Source organism: Vulpes lagopus, chromosome 10 (genome assembly GCF_018345385.1).
Source record: "Vulpes lagopus strain Blue_001 chromosome 10, ASM1834538v1, whole genome shotgun sequence".
NCBI lineage: Eukaryota > Metazoa > Chordata > Mammalia > Carnivora > Canidae > Vulpes > Vulpes lagopus.
In genome coordinates this window covers 66400148-66416858 of record NC_054833.1, presented here as the reverse complement: position 1 = coordinate 66416858, position 16711 = coordinate 66400148, and the positions used below count along the sequence as shown (strand labels likewise).

Below are 16711 nucleotides of genomic sequence, written 5' to 3'. Positions count from 1 at the left end.
GGTGGCACAGCAGTTTAGCTCTGCCTTCAGCCCAGGGCGTGATCCTGGAGTACCGGGATCAAGTCCCACGTCAGGCTCCCTGCATGGAGCCTGCTTCTCGCTCTGCCTGTGTCTCTGCCTCTCTCTCTCTGTGTCTCTCATGAATAAATAAATAATATCTTTTAAAAAAAATCTCTGTACCTCGGGACGCCTGGGTGGCTCAGTGGTTGAGCTTCTGCTTTTGGCTCAGGTCGTGATCACAGGGTCCTGGGATCAAGTCCCACATTGGGCTCCCTGCGGGGAGCCTGCTTTTCCCCCTACCTATGTCTCTGCCTCTCTTTTTGTGTCTCTCACAAATAAATAAAATAAGAAAAAAAAAGAAACTTATTTTCTCTTTTTTATGATTTTCTTTTTTTTAATATTTTATTTATTTATTCATGAGAGACAGAGAGAGAGAGAGAGAGGCAGAGACACAGAGACACAGGCAGAGGGAGAAACAGGCTCCATGCAGGGAGCCTAACGTGGGACTCGATCCCGGGTCTCCAGGATCACACCCTGGGCTGAAGGCGGCGCTAAACCACTGAGCCACCCGGCTGCCCTTATGATTTTCTTAATAACATTTTCTTTTCTCTAGCTTGCTTTATTGTAAGAATACAGTATATAATATACAAAATATGTGTTAATCGACTATATGTTATCCATAAAGCTTCCTGTCAACAGTGGGCTATTAGTAGTTAAGTTTTGGGAGAGTCAAAAGTTGTACATGGATTTTCAACTGTGTACAAGGTCAGCTCCTCTTATTCCCATGTTGCTCAGGGGTGAACTGTCCTCTTAAATTGTACCTGTTAACAGTTGATGTTCCAGAGACACACCACCCTTCTGTTCTTGTTTACTTCCTGCACCTACATCCTTTTCTAACCATGAGGACTAGAATTCTCATTTCATGGTATTCATCACAGAAGAAACTGTGTGATCTTAAATCCCTTGTTAATATGTGGATAATCTTAGGTAGCATAAAAATTAACATAGATATCTATAGCAAATCGAGAAGGGGGCCCCTAAGCTCTTGCTCTTAGAATGCTCTCCTGTATTAATTAGTAAAATCACTTCCTTCGGGTAAGCTGGTGCTCAGAATTGAGTCAATATAGTACAGCCTGAGGAGTACCACCGTTGGAGTGTACAAAGACCCTCTTTTGAGTCATTTTTACTGACTTTCATCTTGTAATCTCCCTTCCCATCACTTCTCATAAGCAGCCAGTCTGGTGTCTCTAAATCCCCTTTTGGTCTACCTTTTATGGGTTATATAGATATAGGTGTTGCCTTGAAACATGTGGGGATTTTTTCTATGGTGTCTTTAATTAAAATGATACTGTATGTAAGTAAATGATGGGCTAGATGGATGGAGCCAACAGGTGGATTTAAAAAAAACAAAAACCAAGACCAATCTCTTTCCAGACTTCCAGTAGCCAAGAAGTACAATTTAATTTTTCTTTCGATTCGTGAGATGTAATAAGATACATTATTAATATGGCTGATTTGGTTGTTTCTCTCAAGTCTCACTGGATAGACCTAGACTTTCGCTTTTCTAATCTAGCTATTTCTTTCTTGTATACTTGAGAGCTTTAAAAATTAGCATCTTATCTTTACTGTGTGCTCTTCTTTCTAACTAGTGTGGAAAGGAGAGACCCTCTGGCTGCCTTGGCCCGGGAATATGGCGGCTCCAAGCGCAATGCTCTCCTGAAATGGTGCCAGAAGAAGACAGAAGGCTATGCGGTAAGTGACAGCGTCAGCCAGCTTCCAGCCAGCTCTGGGCAGCAGCAGTCCTGTGCATGCATATGCTTGGTGTATAATTGCTGTCCTTCTATTCTCCCTAGGGAGGGCTGCCAGTAGTAGTAGGGTTTGCTCTGGTGCCCAGACAGAGGCAAAAGGGACTGAATGCCAGTCTGTGCTCTGCCTAGCAAACTGTGTCCTGCTCCTTGTGGGAAGGGGCACCTTTTTCTGTGCTCAGAGGAGATACGAGCTCCACAAACAGTGCGCCCACCAGGCTGCTTCAGTCCAGGGAGATGGCTTTTGCTGAACCACTGTCCCAAAGAGGGTGCCTTCCCCTAATTTAAACAAAGGTCTCATTTAGATGGGCCTTCAGAATTTTTCTGTGTACACTTTAAGAGCTGTTTGCATTTAGTTTAAAGTTTCAGCTTATTAGGACAGTGTTTGTTTTCTGGAGAAGTTATATGAGGAAGTAATATTCCATATAAGTGTAAGCTTTGTTATTATGAAATATCATATACAAAGATAAAAATTCATCAAATATAAGCTGTAGTTTCATGGGTTATTATGCAGTGAAAACCCATGCCATCCTTACATCCAGGAATAGAGCATTGCCAGTTCCCCCAAACCTTTTATGTGACTTTCTGATCCTAGCCCCTTACCACTCCCAAAGATAACTATTGTCCTCAACTCTTTTCCTCATAGTTTTCCACAAAAAGCAGGCATCCCTAAGTGGTATATTTGTTTTGCCTGCATAACTTTACATAAATGCAATCCGAAACTGTAATGTCTGCATCTGGCTTTTCTCATACAGTAGTATTAGTGCTTACGCAGTTTGTTCATTTTCTTCACTCTTTGAAACCTATTGTGTGATCATACCCATTATTTATTTTCCCATTCTGTTCTTGCTGGACAGATGAGTTATTTCCAGTTCAGGGCTATCATACATAGAGCTGGTAAGTTCTTGTGCATGTCTCTTGGAACGTGTGCTCATTCTTTCTAGATCTACACCTAAAAATGGAATTACTGGGCCATCAGGTATGCATATATTCAAGCACAGTGGATAGTGCCAAACAGGTTTCTGAAGCAGTTGTAGTTTACCTCCCACCAGCAAATGATGAGAGATCCATTTCTTTGCATTCTCACTGACAACACCAGTCTTGTTACTCCTCATCTTTGGATAAGTGTGTAATGGGTATCTCCTTGCGGTTGGGATTTGCACTTCCCTACTGGCTGGTGAGGCTGAGAACTTTTCCACATGCTAACTGGACATCTGGGTAGTCTCTGTTGGGATGTGCTCTCCAGGTCTCTTGCCCATTTTAAAATCAGATTATCTTTCTTTTCCTTGTAGCTTTCAGGATCTCTTTATATATTCTGGATAACCCTCCTTTGTCAAATAGATGTATTGCAGATATCCCTGGGGTGGCTTGAACTTTCACTTTTTTGTTGAACCAAGTCTTTAATTTTTTTTTTTTTCAAGTCTAATTTTAATCAAGTCTCATTTATTAGTCTTTTTCCCGTGGTTACTGCTTTTTGCATCCTGTCTCAGAAATCTTTGTTCCAAAGACACGAAGATATTCTCCAGTGTTTTCTTCTATAAGTTGGATTGTGTTCCCTTTCCCATTAAATAGCCACCCTCTTTAAAATTGCTGTCTCCACGATGCCTGGCTGGCTCAGTCAGTAGAGCATGTGATTCTTGATCATGGGATCATGAGTTCAATTCCCACTTTGGGTACAGAGATTACTTACATACTATACATACATACATACATACATACATACATAAATTTTAAGTAATAAAAATAAAATAAAACTGCCATCTCTTCCTTCTTCCCCACTCAGGCCCCACTTTCTCATACCCCACTTTACCCCACTTTGCTAAAAATCCTGAAGATTCTGGCACCACAACAGTAGTAGGGACAGAGAAAGAAAGAAACTAGCAAGGAAACAAGGCCTTGGCCAAGAGCTGGCCCAGAATCATCTGCAGCAGCAGGGCTGGGTGGGATTGCCTTTGCAATAGCAGGAGTCAAGTGTCTTAAGATCAGATTCTAGCCAAGAATATAAGTGTTTTGTGTCTTTTGTTTCTTAAGATTTTATTTATTTATTCATGTGAGACACAGAGAGAGAGAGGCAGAGACACAGGCAGAGGGAGAAGCAGGCTCCCTGCAGGGAGCCCAGTGAGGGACTCAATCCCAGGACCCCAGGATCACAACCTGAGCTGAAGGCAGATGCTCAACCACTGAGCCACCCAGGCGTCCCGTATTTTGTGTCTTTGACATTACTCCCCCCCCCCCTTTTTTCTGATAAAAAAGAAAAAGAAAAAAACTAGTTCACTTAATGGCCAGTAATAGAGACTCCCAGAGTATAAGCTTGTTTCCAACATACTGTTTTCTCTTTTACCTGCTCTGTGCACTCTCTGCTTCAGCCCATTCTCAGGGTCAAAACCAGCCCATAAAGAAAGGCCACCCCAATGACAGCATCCCTCGGCATGTCAGCCACGCTGCCGAGGAAATGGAAAAGCTTAAGGAGTGGAGGGGAGAGAACGCTGATTTGGGGAGGCTTAGTGGAGGAGGAGGAGGATTGGTAACAAAACTGAAGCCAAGAAAGGCCAGAAACAAGGTGTTGGCCTTGGCTGAGCCACATATGCTCACTGATGCTTGACAGAGCCATCTCTTCCCACCTTATAGAAGCAGAGCAAGGGAAGTGCTAGATACACACAAAAAGACGATTAAAATCTCCAGAAGGAATTGGCCCTTCAGCACCTAGTATTGTTGTAATTAGATTGCAGGGAGGGATTGATTATACAATCATATATTTCCTGTCATGAGAGTGAGAGTTTTATTTCCTGCTATAGTGATTTTTTTTTGTTTTGCTTTTGAACATCTTGAACTAGTTTTCAAAGCATTTTACACTTGATGAAACCCAAAACTCAATTCTGCCCAAAGAGTATTTTTCATTCACCATTAAATCTCTGTAAATTTAGAGGGAAACATAAATCATATGTGTCTGATTTATTTACTCCTTACAAAATATCCTCTGTCTAGACCTGTTTGTCTGAGACGCCTCTTAAGCCTTCTAAAGCTTTATTCTTTCCAACTCAGGAAGCCAAAAATAAATTGTAGAAAACTCAGACAGCTCAGTTTAAAAAAAAAAAAAAGAAAGAAAGAACAACTGGTAGCCATGTGCATTTTCATTTGAAAGAACTTTCTTTTTAGCCAAAGTATAGCATGATAGGTTCTGTTAAAACTCTCCATATATTACTAAAAAAAAAAAAAAAAAGAACTCTCCATATATTAATTCAGTGAGTGTTTATTGAGGGGTCTGTTTGGTGCCACATTATCTTTTAGATCCTGAAAAATCAACAGTGAATGAATCACGCAGAATTTCTGTTCTTGTGAGGCTTTCATCTTCACAGGGAGTGACAAATTCAAATTTAAAAGTAAAATATGTACTATATTAGAGTGTCCTGTGGAGAGAAGTCCAAGGAGGAGGATTAGGAATGCTGGCTGGACACCATTGTCATACAGAGGTTGGGGAGGTGACATTTGAGCAGAAGCTTACCTCACCTGAGGAAGGTGAAGACTTGTGTGTTTTCATCAAGGTTTATCCCACTCCAGGTACTAGGTCAGAATGAGGACATCATCACTTTAGCAACTGCATGAGTTGGAATTTAGGTAACACAGGGTAGCAGGACTGAAAAGTTAGAACAGTGGGTCAGACCCGCTGCTGAGTTTCGGTGTCTCGAGGTAGCCCAAGGACTGAGATCCTGTGGAGGAACATGAACACACACTCAGCCCAGAGCAAGGCCCACACTAAGCAAAGTGGAGACCTTTCTAGACATTCTACTCAACTCAGATTTCTTTTTCTTTTTTTTTTTTTTTAAGATTTTTATTTATTTGAGAGAGAGAGAGACAGAGATAGTGAGCAAGGAGGAGAGAGAGAAGCAGGCTCCGTGCTGAGCAAAGAGCCAGAACTGAGGCTAAGTCCCAGGACCCTGGGATTGTGACCTGAGCCAAGGGCAGATGCTTAATCGACTGAGCCACCAGGCACCCCTCAACTCAGATTTCCCTGGCTTTTTTTTTTTTTTAAGTCAGGTTTCCAGGAAGGCCTTGCAAATTATTCCCAGTCCATGGGCTTCATGTTAACTACATCCCAAGCTATGGTTAGATCTGACCCATGGAACCCAACATTCCCTTTTTAAATCTGCTTTTAATTTTTTCTTTGGGGTTATGACATAAATTTACATCTTTCATGTAATTACCAGAAAGGGTTCTCAAGGGGCTAGAAGACAAGGTGGTAGATGTGTAGGCAGGGTGACCCTCACCCTTAAATAATCTCCTCCTTATATATGGCTAAAGGGAGACCTAACACATGAACCTTTAAAAGCCAGGAGTTTGCTCTGAAGCATCATAAAGACTCAATGCACTAATAATGGGCTTGAAAGTAAAGGGGGTGGTACATCAATAGCCCAGAGAGGCCCCTGCCCCTGACTGATAGCCAGCAGGGAACCCAGGATTTTCTAGCGCTAAGGGTCCAAGTACTGAGGTCCTATCAATACCCAGAAAACACCATGGGGGGGGGGGCGCTTTGCAGGGTGAAGTCAGCCAGTTTGGTGCTGCCGTGTCCTCTGCAGTTCTCTCCCCATCCTGATGTCCTCAGACCCTTAAGTCCTGATGTCCTTAAGAATGGTGAGTGTGCTTGGCCTTCTGCCCTCCCTTAGCTGAGGGACCTGACCTGTGATGCACTGTGATGAGTGGGTGGAATTCAGCTGTAAATCTCTGCAAAGTCCTCGTCCCTCCCAAGAAGCATGACTAGATGCAGCCACCCCATGTGTCTGCAGGTGGCACCTTGGCTGTGTTCCTAGGGCCCTGCCATGCTCTGCTCCGTGTGGCCAACACTGGTGATTGACTTGGTTTAGCGTATAGGTACAGATTACCTACATCTCACTTACCTCTCAAAAGCTAGAATCTGTAACTTTTAGCATGTTGGTGCAGGTTGAGTTTTAAGGTTTTAATGGCCTCAGATTTCAAGAGTCAAATGAAAACATTGGAGTTGTGTTATAGTAGCAAGAAATGTGTAAAATGATATTCAAGTTCTCTCCATTGGGAAATATAATTTGAAAAGAGTTTGGCCAGAAATGGCCAATTATTTTCATTGCTTTCAAAGTCACTGGTGTCGTTTTCTTTGGATGTATAACAAAGTACCAGACTCAGTGACTTAAAACACCTGTTTATGAGCTCACAGTTCTTAGAGGTCAGAAGCCCAGCACCATGTAGCTTAAAATCAAGTGTCAGTTGCACGATATTCTCACCTGGAGGCTCTGGGGAAGAATCCATCCCGTGTCTTTTAGGTTGGTGGCAGGTTCCCTGCAGTTTTAAGACCAAGACCCCCATTTTTCTTGCCAGGTGTCAGCCAAGGTCACACCAAGCAACTGGAGGCTGCTCAGGTTCTTTCCACGTGATCCCCTCCATTCTCAGTCGGTCTGTAGCAGCCATCACATCCTACACACTTTGATACTTCAGATCTCTGACTTCTGCCTCCAGCCCGAGAAAACTCTGCTTTAATAAAGCCTCATGTGATGAGGTTAGGCCCACCCAGAGAATCTTCCTGTTTTAGGGCCAGTTCATTAGCAGGCTTAATTCAATCTGTCAGATCCTTTTACCACGTCATATAACATGATCACAGGAGAAATACCGGGGGCAGGGTAAAGATCATGGGGGTGTCTTAGAATTCTTCCACCCAGGAGCACCTGGGTGGCTCAGGGGGTTAAGCATCGAACTTGTTTTCAGCTCAGATCATGATTTCAGGGTCATGAGATTGAGCCCCATGTCAGCTCCACCCTCAGTGAGGAGTCTGCTTGAGATTCTCTCTCCTTCTCCCTCTGCCCCTCCCCCTACCCATGCTCTCAATTAATGTTTAAAAATTTTTAAAGATATTATTTATTTATTCATGAGAGACACACAGAGAGAGGCAGAGACACAGGCAGAGGGAGAAGCAGGCTCCCTGTGGGGAACTCGGTGCAGGACTCGATCCCAGGATCCTGGGATCATGACCTGAGCCAAAGACCGATGGTCAACCACTGAGCCACCCAGGTGCCCTAAATAAAATATTAAAAAAAAAAAAAATTCTGCTGCCCAGCTCTGTTTTCAGTGCTGACTACACTTCAAATCACCGAGGAGTTTTTATGAAATAGTATGCCTGGGCCTAACCCCAGATCTCAGGAATTAGGGTCTCACCAGCAGGGATTCTGGGCCTACGTTCACTCTGATGTGTAGGCAGCCTTGAAAACTTCAGGTTAAAAGCCTCTCATCTGCCTACAAAAACCCTTTCAGTTCTGGATCTCAACTTGCCAAAAGCCTGTGTGTTGTAAAAAATAAGAAGCACCAGAGGACACGAACTTCAAACACACTAATGTCCTGAAGAAGACGTCATCGGTTTACAATCTAGGAAAAGTGAATAATCTGACCATGAGGAAGAAACTATGTGATTCTGTCACTCCGTGATCCCAGCCACTCCACTCTTTTAGTTTTCTGTTGCTGTGATTTACTACAAATTTAGTAGCTGAGGCAACACCCATTTATTACTAGCTCACCACTTTGTGGATTAGAAGTCCTGGTGATCTCAGTGGGGCTCACGCCTCTGGATGTCAGGGCGGATGTCATGGGGTCAGCTGGGCTCTTCCCTGGAGGCCCTGGGCCAGAACCAGCTTCCCTAAGCTTACTAAGGTCATTCAGGATGTTGGCAGAACTCATCCTTTTAAATTTGCCCTTTGACCTTGACTGAGTCACCAGTGTTGGCCACACCTAGTGGAGCACAGCAGGGCCCTAGGAACACAGCCAAGGTGCCACCTGCAGACACATGGGGTGGCTGCATCTAGTCATGCTTCTTGGGAGGGACGAGGACTTTGCAGAGATTTACAGCTGAATTCCACCCACTCATCACAGTGCATCACAGGTCAGGTCCCTCAGCTAAGGGAGGGCAGAAGGCCAAGCACATTCACCATTCTTAAGCCTAGCTGAGGTCTGAGGACATCAGGATGGGGAGAGAACTGCAGAGGACACGGCAGCACCAAACTGGCTGACTTCACCCTGCAGAGCGCCCCCCATGGTGTTTTCTGGGTATTGATAGGACCTCAGCACTGGGACAACTTAGGGCTAAAAAGTTCCTGTTGGCCCACAGACACCACGGAGGACAAGCGTTCATAGTTAGATTTAGATTTAGTAGAGGCACGGCTATTTCAAACACCACTACAAAGGTTAGACCTAACGATTCTGAAGGTCTCCGGCAAACGAGAAAAATCTACACCACATGCGTTTAAAGACAGAGAGAGCTGTGGGTTATACATTTCAAGTCTCTAGAGTTCATTTACTGCTTAAGTAAACCTCCATTTTCTGATGACATATTCTGTATGTTGATAAGTAAATTCTATTTCTTGTAACCTCTTCCATAAGCTCTGTTGCCAGAGTACACTTCAAAGTTAAAGGCTTAATTCCTGAGAGATTAAACAATAAATTTTTGGTGAATAGTTGAATAGCCCAGGGTTCCTTACTCCTTCTCAGGAAACTGAACAAAATAACATTTTGGACAGTAATAGAAGCTCCATAGGTTTAAACTCAAAGAAGACCTTTGCCCTTTCCAGTGTTTTTCTTCACAATGCTTCTGTCATCCTTAGTGTATAAATATCCTCTAACCATCTCTTCCTTATCTATACTAAGATAATTTGAGTAAGATAATTTAGTTGTCAACAAGACTGTTTTTTCCCCAAATCAACCCATCACGTAGCATTGTAAGTCACATTTTACCTTTTAATTTTAACCAAGACTGGATCAAAGTTTGAGGGGCTTCTCATTCTCCTTCACGAGTGCTGAGACCAGAGGAGTGAGATGCTAAGCACTAATGGGACCTGGTTGTGGCTGCAGGGGCAGCGGTGGTTAAGAACTGGATGCTGCTATCGCCTTAGGAGTCATGTGGCATCGGGCTCAGGCCAGCAGCTCAGGAGGGGGCTCCCAACAGTTCTAATTCAGCGTAGTTTCTGGGAGAACATCGTGGGGACACTTCCAACACCTCAGGTGAATATCGAGCATGGGATAATCAGACTAGTTTTAGTCCAAGGTTGGGATGTTGGCGGGGGTCACCAAACAGATTTTATAAAAACATGCACATACTCAGCAAATATATACTAAACACCTGCTGGATCCTGTACTCAGCAAATCAGGTCTAGACAGACAGCAAAATGAGACAGACAACAAAGAAAGAAAAGAGATGGGCCAGGGAAATAGCCCCAAGAACTGCATGGAGCAGGACAATGTGGGGTGCCTAGATTGGGTAGGCCTGTCTCAGTAGGTGATGTGTACCCTCAGACCAGAATGACAAGAAGAGCCAACCCTGCAGAGATGAGATAGAAGGAGTCCCAGGCAGACGGAATAGTTAGTGTAAGGGGTTTTGGGCAGAAAACAGCCTGATGTGTTACAGGGACAGAATGCAGGCCAGCGTGTCTGGGCTGACGGTGGGCAAGGTACAGGGTAGATCAGAACCAGGCTGGAGAGTGGTTCATGGGTTCATTTCAGGTGGAAATTGGGCTCCAGGGTTCTGAGTGGGAGTTTAAGCACAAAAAGAGGGCTGGTAGGTTGGCTTTTGCCATGCCCCCATGGAGAGTGGTTTACACCTGAAGGCATGCACACCTCTGCCCTGGGTGTTCCCTTGCATTCCTCCCTGGTCTCCAAGGGAATTGGACTAATAGTCTTGTCTTCCCAGAGATTTGAATACCTTCTCTGTAGGACAGGCTCTGACAGCCTTCATGGCTGGGGTCCTTGAGCTCAATATTGTGAACTACATATAAATTTTTTAAAAATTTAATCACTAACAGGCATAATAGTTATAAATAGCCAAAAAACATTTTTTAATTCTTTTTTTTTTTTTTTTTTTTTTTTTTTTGCGATGGTGGGAGCGAAGGGGAGGGGCAGAAGGAAAGGGGGAAAGAGAATCTTTTCTTTTCTTTTTTTTTTTTTGGGGGGGGGAGAGAATCTTGAGCAGATTCCATACTCAGCACAGAGCCCAACACAGGGCTCCATCTCACGTCCCTGAGATATGACCTGAGCCAAAACCAAGTCAGACTGACTGAGCCACCCAGGCACTTCAAATAACCAAAAATTATTTTACAAACTTTAAGCATTGTTCACTCTCATTTATAATCAAAGAAATACAAATAAAAGAAGGAGATGTCATTTCTTTGCTTACCATAATGGAATTTCTTGTTTGTTTTTGTTTTTGTTTTTTTTTAAGTGATGAGCTGGGCAAAATCAGAATCCTACTTCTACCATTGGTAGGAATGTAGATGAATCCCATCTTTGGGGAGGGAAATGTAGCAGTTGTATCAGGAATCTCAAAATCAGTGTGCCCTGTAATACAAATTATGTTAGTAGGCATTTATTTCAAAGAGGTAATTATGGATGCTAATGAAAATATAATTTCAGCCAAGTTTATTATAGTTTTATTATTTAACATCATTTTGCGAAAACTGGAAGTGATACAAATTTCCAACAAGAGACAAATCAGGGATCCCTGGGTGGTGCAGCGGTTTAGCCCCTGCCTTTGGCCCAGGGTGTGATCCTGGAGACCCGGGATCGAATCCCACATCAGGCTCCCGGTGCATGGAGCCTGCTTCTCCCTCTGCCTATGTCTCTGCCTCTCTCTCTCTCTCTCTCTCTCTCTCTCTCTTTGTGACTATCATAAATAAATAAAAATTTTAAAAAAAGAGACAAATCAAATAAATTATGATGTATGTGTATAATGGAGTATTATAAAGCCTTTAAAAATCATGCTTTGGGCAAATATATATAAAGGCACTGGAAAAAATGTACACACTACATTAAGTCAAAAATCAGATTTTAAAGTAGTCTGTATAGTATAATTCCAATTCTATAAAAAGGAATTTATACAAATGTTAAACAAATGTTAGCAGTGATTATTTCTGGCTAAATACTAAAATTTATTCATGCTTTCCTATGAGTATTTCATTTTCTACACTGAGCATGTTGATTCTTAACAAAAAAAAAAATTAATTGCATGTTTTTAAAGAAAGAAGCCAGCTGCAAAAATTCATATTCCGTGATTCTGCATATATGAGATGTCCAGAGTAGGCGAATTCAGGGAGTTGGAAAGCAGATCAGTGGTTGCCAGGGGTTGTGGGGATGGGAATCAAGAGTAACTGGGCCCAGGCTTCCTTTTGGGGCTGATGAAAATGTTCTGAGATTAGACAGTAGTAGTAGTTGCACAACCTTATAAATATACTAAAAGCTACTGGATTGTACATTTCAACAAGTTAACCTCATGGTATGTGAATTATATCTCAGTGAAACTATTGTTTTCTTTTTTTTTTTTTTAACTATTGTTTTTTAAAAACAGCATTAAGAAGAACTTAAGTTGGGGATCCCTGGGTGGCGCAGCGGTTTGGCGCCTGCCTTTGGCCCAGGGCGCAATCCTGGAAACCCGGGATCGAATCCCACATCGGGCTCCCGGTGCATGGAGCCTGCTTCTCCCTCTGCCTGTGTCTCTGCCTCTCTCTCTCAATCTGTGACTATCATAAATAAAAATTAAAAAAAAAAAATTTAAAAAAAAAAAAAAAAAAGAAGAACTTAAGTTGGGCATCAGGGAGGTTACAGATAAAGGGTAGATAGGGATGGGTAGGAAACTAAAATTCAAATTTGAAATCTTACCAAATATAACCTTAAAAAGCATACCCATGTACTACTTTGTATATTAAAAACTAATTGAGGGGCGTCTGCAGTGGTTGAGCATCTGCCTTTGACTCAGGTCATGATCCTGCAGTCCTGGGATCAAGTCCTGAGTTGGGCTCCCTGCTCAGCGGTTGTCTGCTCCTCCCTCTCCCTCACCCGCTGCTTGTGCTCTCTCTGTCAAATAAATAAATAAAATGTTAAAAAAAAACTAATTGAAATAAAACAATAAAACATAGAAATGCACAGGGTATTGGTACTCTCTGATTTTTATTTGGGATCTGAGATTCATAGGTATTCACTTTATTATGAATCATAAACCAAATATATTCTTTGCATCAAACATATATTATGCATATATTATGACAGGGGGCACCTGTGTGGTATAGTCAATTAAGTGCCTGCCTGCAGCTCAGGTCATGATCTTGGGGTCCTGGGATTGAGTCCCCTGTTGGGCTTCCTGCTGTGCTGAAAGACTGGCCTTGAGGAGCCTGTAGGATTGGTTCCATTCACATCTCTTCTGTGCTATTTCAAAACCATGTGACAGTCAGCAAGTCAATGGAAGCAAAACACTGCATCTTTTTACATTAAAATATAAACATAAAAGATTGATAAAAACATTTTTTTCAGAAAAATGGCACTTTTCCAGGTGATGTACTTCAAATCCCCTTACCTTGAATTTACAGGCTATAACTCAGAAGTTTCTTTTGGCCTGGCCCCATCTTATTTTTTAAAGACAGTAACGCAAAGTCTTGATCTTCTCAAAGCTTTTGCCACTTGAAATAGTGATAATGTAGGTCTGATCCTATAGTAATAATGTAGGTCTGATCCTATAACAGTAGATTTAAGATCAGTATTCTCCCCAGGGGCCAAATCTAGCCCACTACTTGTATTTTGTTTTTAAAGATTTTATTTATTCATTCATGAGAGACACAGAGAGAGGCAGAGACATAAGCAGAAGGAGAAACAGACTCGATCCTGGGACTACAGGATCATGCCCTGGGCTGAAGGCAGGTGCCAAACCGCTGAGCCACCCAGGGATCTCCCACTACTTGTTTTTATATTTTAATTTTTTTTTTTTATTTTTTATTTATGACAGTCACACAGAGAGAGAGAGAGAGGCAGAGACACAGGCAGAGGGAGAAGCAGGCTCCATGCACCGGGAGCCCGACATGGGATTCGATCCCGGGTCTCCAGGATCGCGCCCTGGGCCAAAGGCAGGCGCCAAACCGCTGCGCCACCCAGGGATCCCCCACTACTTGTTTTTATTAGAACACAGTTACAGTCATCCCGGTACACACTGCCTATAGCTCTTTTGTGCTACAACTGCAGAGTTGAGTTATAGTAGAGCCGTTTTGGCTATATGACCTACAAGCCAAAATTATTTACCATCTGGCCCTTTCCAGAAAAAGTTGGCTGACCCTTTCCTGCAATACAGATTTACACGAGTATCTTCTGTTACTCAAATCATACGTGGTTCTTGCATTTCAGATAGCAAGAGGCAAGTGTTAGCAAGAGACTTACTTAAAACCCTGAGTCTATGCGGTTTCCAAATTTGTGTTGCAAGAGTTGGGCTAGTAAGGGATAGTTAAGGCACCAGGAAGGCACAAACAGACATCATTGAACCTGTTTTTAGCCCATGAGCCAGGAGCTGTATATTCTTCTCTATTAGAGAAAAAGCAATCTTTGTGTTGTCCAAAACAAATCTTATTTTGCATCTGGAAAGAACACCCAAGTTGCGGGCGGGCGACTTCTGTTTTTCTGTCTCTCAGTTCCCACAGACAAGTACTAGCATATGCTCGTCCAATAGCAAGCAGCCTGTGGAATATCAGGCCATGTGGAGCTCGATTTGTTGTTTTCTTTTTGGAGACAGGTCTCCTGAGGACCATATGCACAGTCCAAAGAACGTACAGTGCTTTGATCTATTTATTGTCATCAGAGTGGTTCTTTTCCTGATTTCATTATAAAGACAGATTCTCAATGGAAGATGAGTGTCACCATTGGCCTCTATTCTTTTCTTTTCTTTTTTTTTTTTTTGGCCTCTATTCTTTTGAGGCTTTTCTCACCCACTATCTCTGCTTCTGCAGCTGTTTGAGAGACATGATGGTTTGTGAAGATGTTTTTCAGTGGCACCAGGCATTGTCTACAACCTGAGGCAACAGTAGAATCTGTTTGGAAAATAAAGACAAAAGGCATTATTTCCCAGGTTGTGGCGAACATACATTCAACTTCCAGCAATCCGGATTCCCAGGGGTTTTAGCTCATGCCTGGAAGCTCTGCTTCCTTGTCTCATTTGTGTGTGCATGCCCAGATAGAGGAGATCTTGAGTAATAAAAATTATTTCCGGAACAAAAGCATCAAAGGGTGTTGTAGAGATCCCTGTGAGATTGTTTGCATAGCAGATGGGGAGGGACTCATCCCACCTTTGTCAACAAATCTAACAAAGAAGCACTGCCGACTGGCACCAGGGTGGGCACCCAGCTGAAGCTGGGCCAATCAGCCTCTCTGTTGTTGCCACTGTGCAGAGAATCACGAATGCAACAGGCCTACCATGGCTGTGCCTACAAGGGCTACTCGCAAGGTGGCCCTTAACTGGTGTCTGGTAATTGGATTTGGGGAGCCTTCTCAGCATTCCCAGAACTGATGAGAGGCCCAGAAACCACTGTGGTTTCTGCTGAACACCTGCCTTCCCGCTGGGAGTCTGGAGTTTTGGAATGTGCTAGACGGAGGACGCCTACGTGACCAGCCCCTCTTATAAACCCAGGGCCAAGTCCCTAGTGAGCTTCCTTGATTGACAACACCACATGCATGTGGTCACAAGTCATTGGTGGGGGAATTAAGTCCACCGGAAGAGGAATTCTTGGAAGCTTGCATCTTGTTTCCTTCAGACTTGACCTCACGTGGCTTTTCCCTTTGCAGTTTTGTAGCCTTTCATGGCCATAAACCCGTGAATAGCAGTAAATCTGTGTATGCCTGTGCAGGTAGCCACATACTGAGTCTCTGAGTCCTCCTGCCAGTCTGAACTTGAGGTGGAGGTAGCCGAGGAGATGCCTCGCAGAGCCACACTGATCAGGAAAGCAGTAGAAGAAGCCTCTATAGGGACAGAAAACTCAACAAATGCATGGGGAGAAGTCCAGGCCATAAAATAGCTGGGACACCTTCCAATCCCCTGATTCCGGGTACTTGTCAAGACTCTATAGCAGCATCCTTTCAGATATCCTTAGTTTCTTTGAAACAAAATCCTTAGAACAGATTTCCACTTTGCTTCAGTTAGTTCCTGTTGGGTTTTGTTGCTTAAGGATCAAAAGGATCATAATTGATCATACAAAGGACCAAGACAAAAGGGTCATAACTGATCTTGTCTTTGGGTGTTTTCTGAATCTTTACACTAAGCATTAGTTCCTTTTATTATTAGAAATAAATGGTGTTGTTTGGTTTATTTATAGTTTTTCAATTAAAAAATCCTAGTTCTTTGGGGGGGAATGAAATGATATATTGTTATATTGTGTATAAACAGTGATGTAGGGGTGCCTGGGTGGCTCAGTGGGTTAAGCACCTACCTTCAGCTCAGATCATGATCCCAGAGCCCTGGGATTGAGCCCCCACATCAGGCTCCCTGCTCAGCAACCCCCTCTCCCCGCTCCCTCTTCTTCTCCCCCTGCTTGTGCTCCCTCTCTCTTTCTCACTCTTTCTGTCAAATAAATCAAATGAAATCTTTAAAAAAAAAATGACATAATTCCTACCCTACTGCTCAGTTCTCCTCTCTAAAAGTATCATTTTTTTAAAGATTTATTTATTTATTTATTTATTTATTCACGAGAGACACACAGAGAGAGAGAGAGAGAGAGGCAGAGACACAGGCAGAGGGAGAAGCAGTCTCCATGCCAGGAGCCTGATGCAGGACTTGATCCCGGGACTTCAGAATCTCGCCCTGGGCCAAAGGCAGGCGCCAAACCGCTGAGCCACCCAGGGATCCCCTAAAAGTATCATTTTTAATAACAGTTTGATATTTTTCTTTAAATCAAGGTCTCTCAGTCTTGGCACTGTTGATGTTTTAGGCCAGACAATCCTTTGGCATGGGGGCTGTCCTGTACATTGTAGGATTTTAGCTGAATCATTGGCATTCACCCACTAAATGCCATTGCACTCTCCTGGTTGAGACAATCAAAAATGTCTCCAGACATTGATAGATGTCCTCCACCAGGGAAGAGAGGGGAAGGATTGCTCCTGGT

The 16711-nt window shown here is 43.0% G+C and overlaps 1 protein-coding gene across 4 annotated transcripts in view; it reads left to right on the top strand.

Annotated features, from left to right (window-relative positions):
* The window catches only part of SPECC1 (sperm antigen with calponin homology and coiled-coil domains 1), a 228542-nt gene that overhangs the window by 163235 nt on the left and 48596 nt on the right, over nt 1-16711 (top strand). For all 4 annotated transcript variants that reach the window (XM_041771937.1, XM_041771938.1, XM_041771941.1 and 1 more), the window contains one exon: nt 1650-1752. In XM_041771937.1, coding sequence (XP_041627871.1) covers nt 1650-1752 — 103 coding nt within the window. The remainder of the gene's footprint in view (nt 1-1649; nt 1753-16711) is intronic.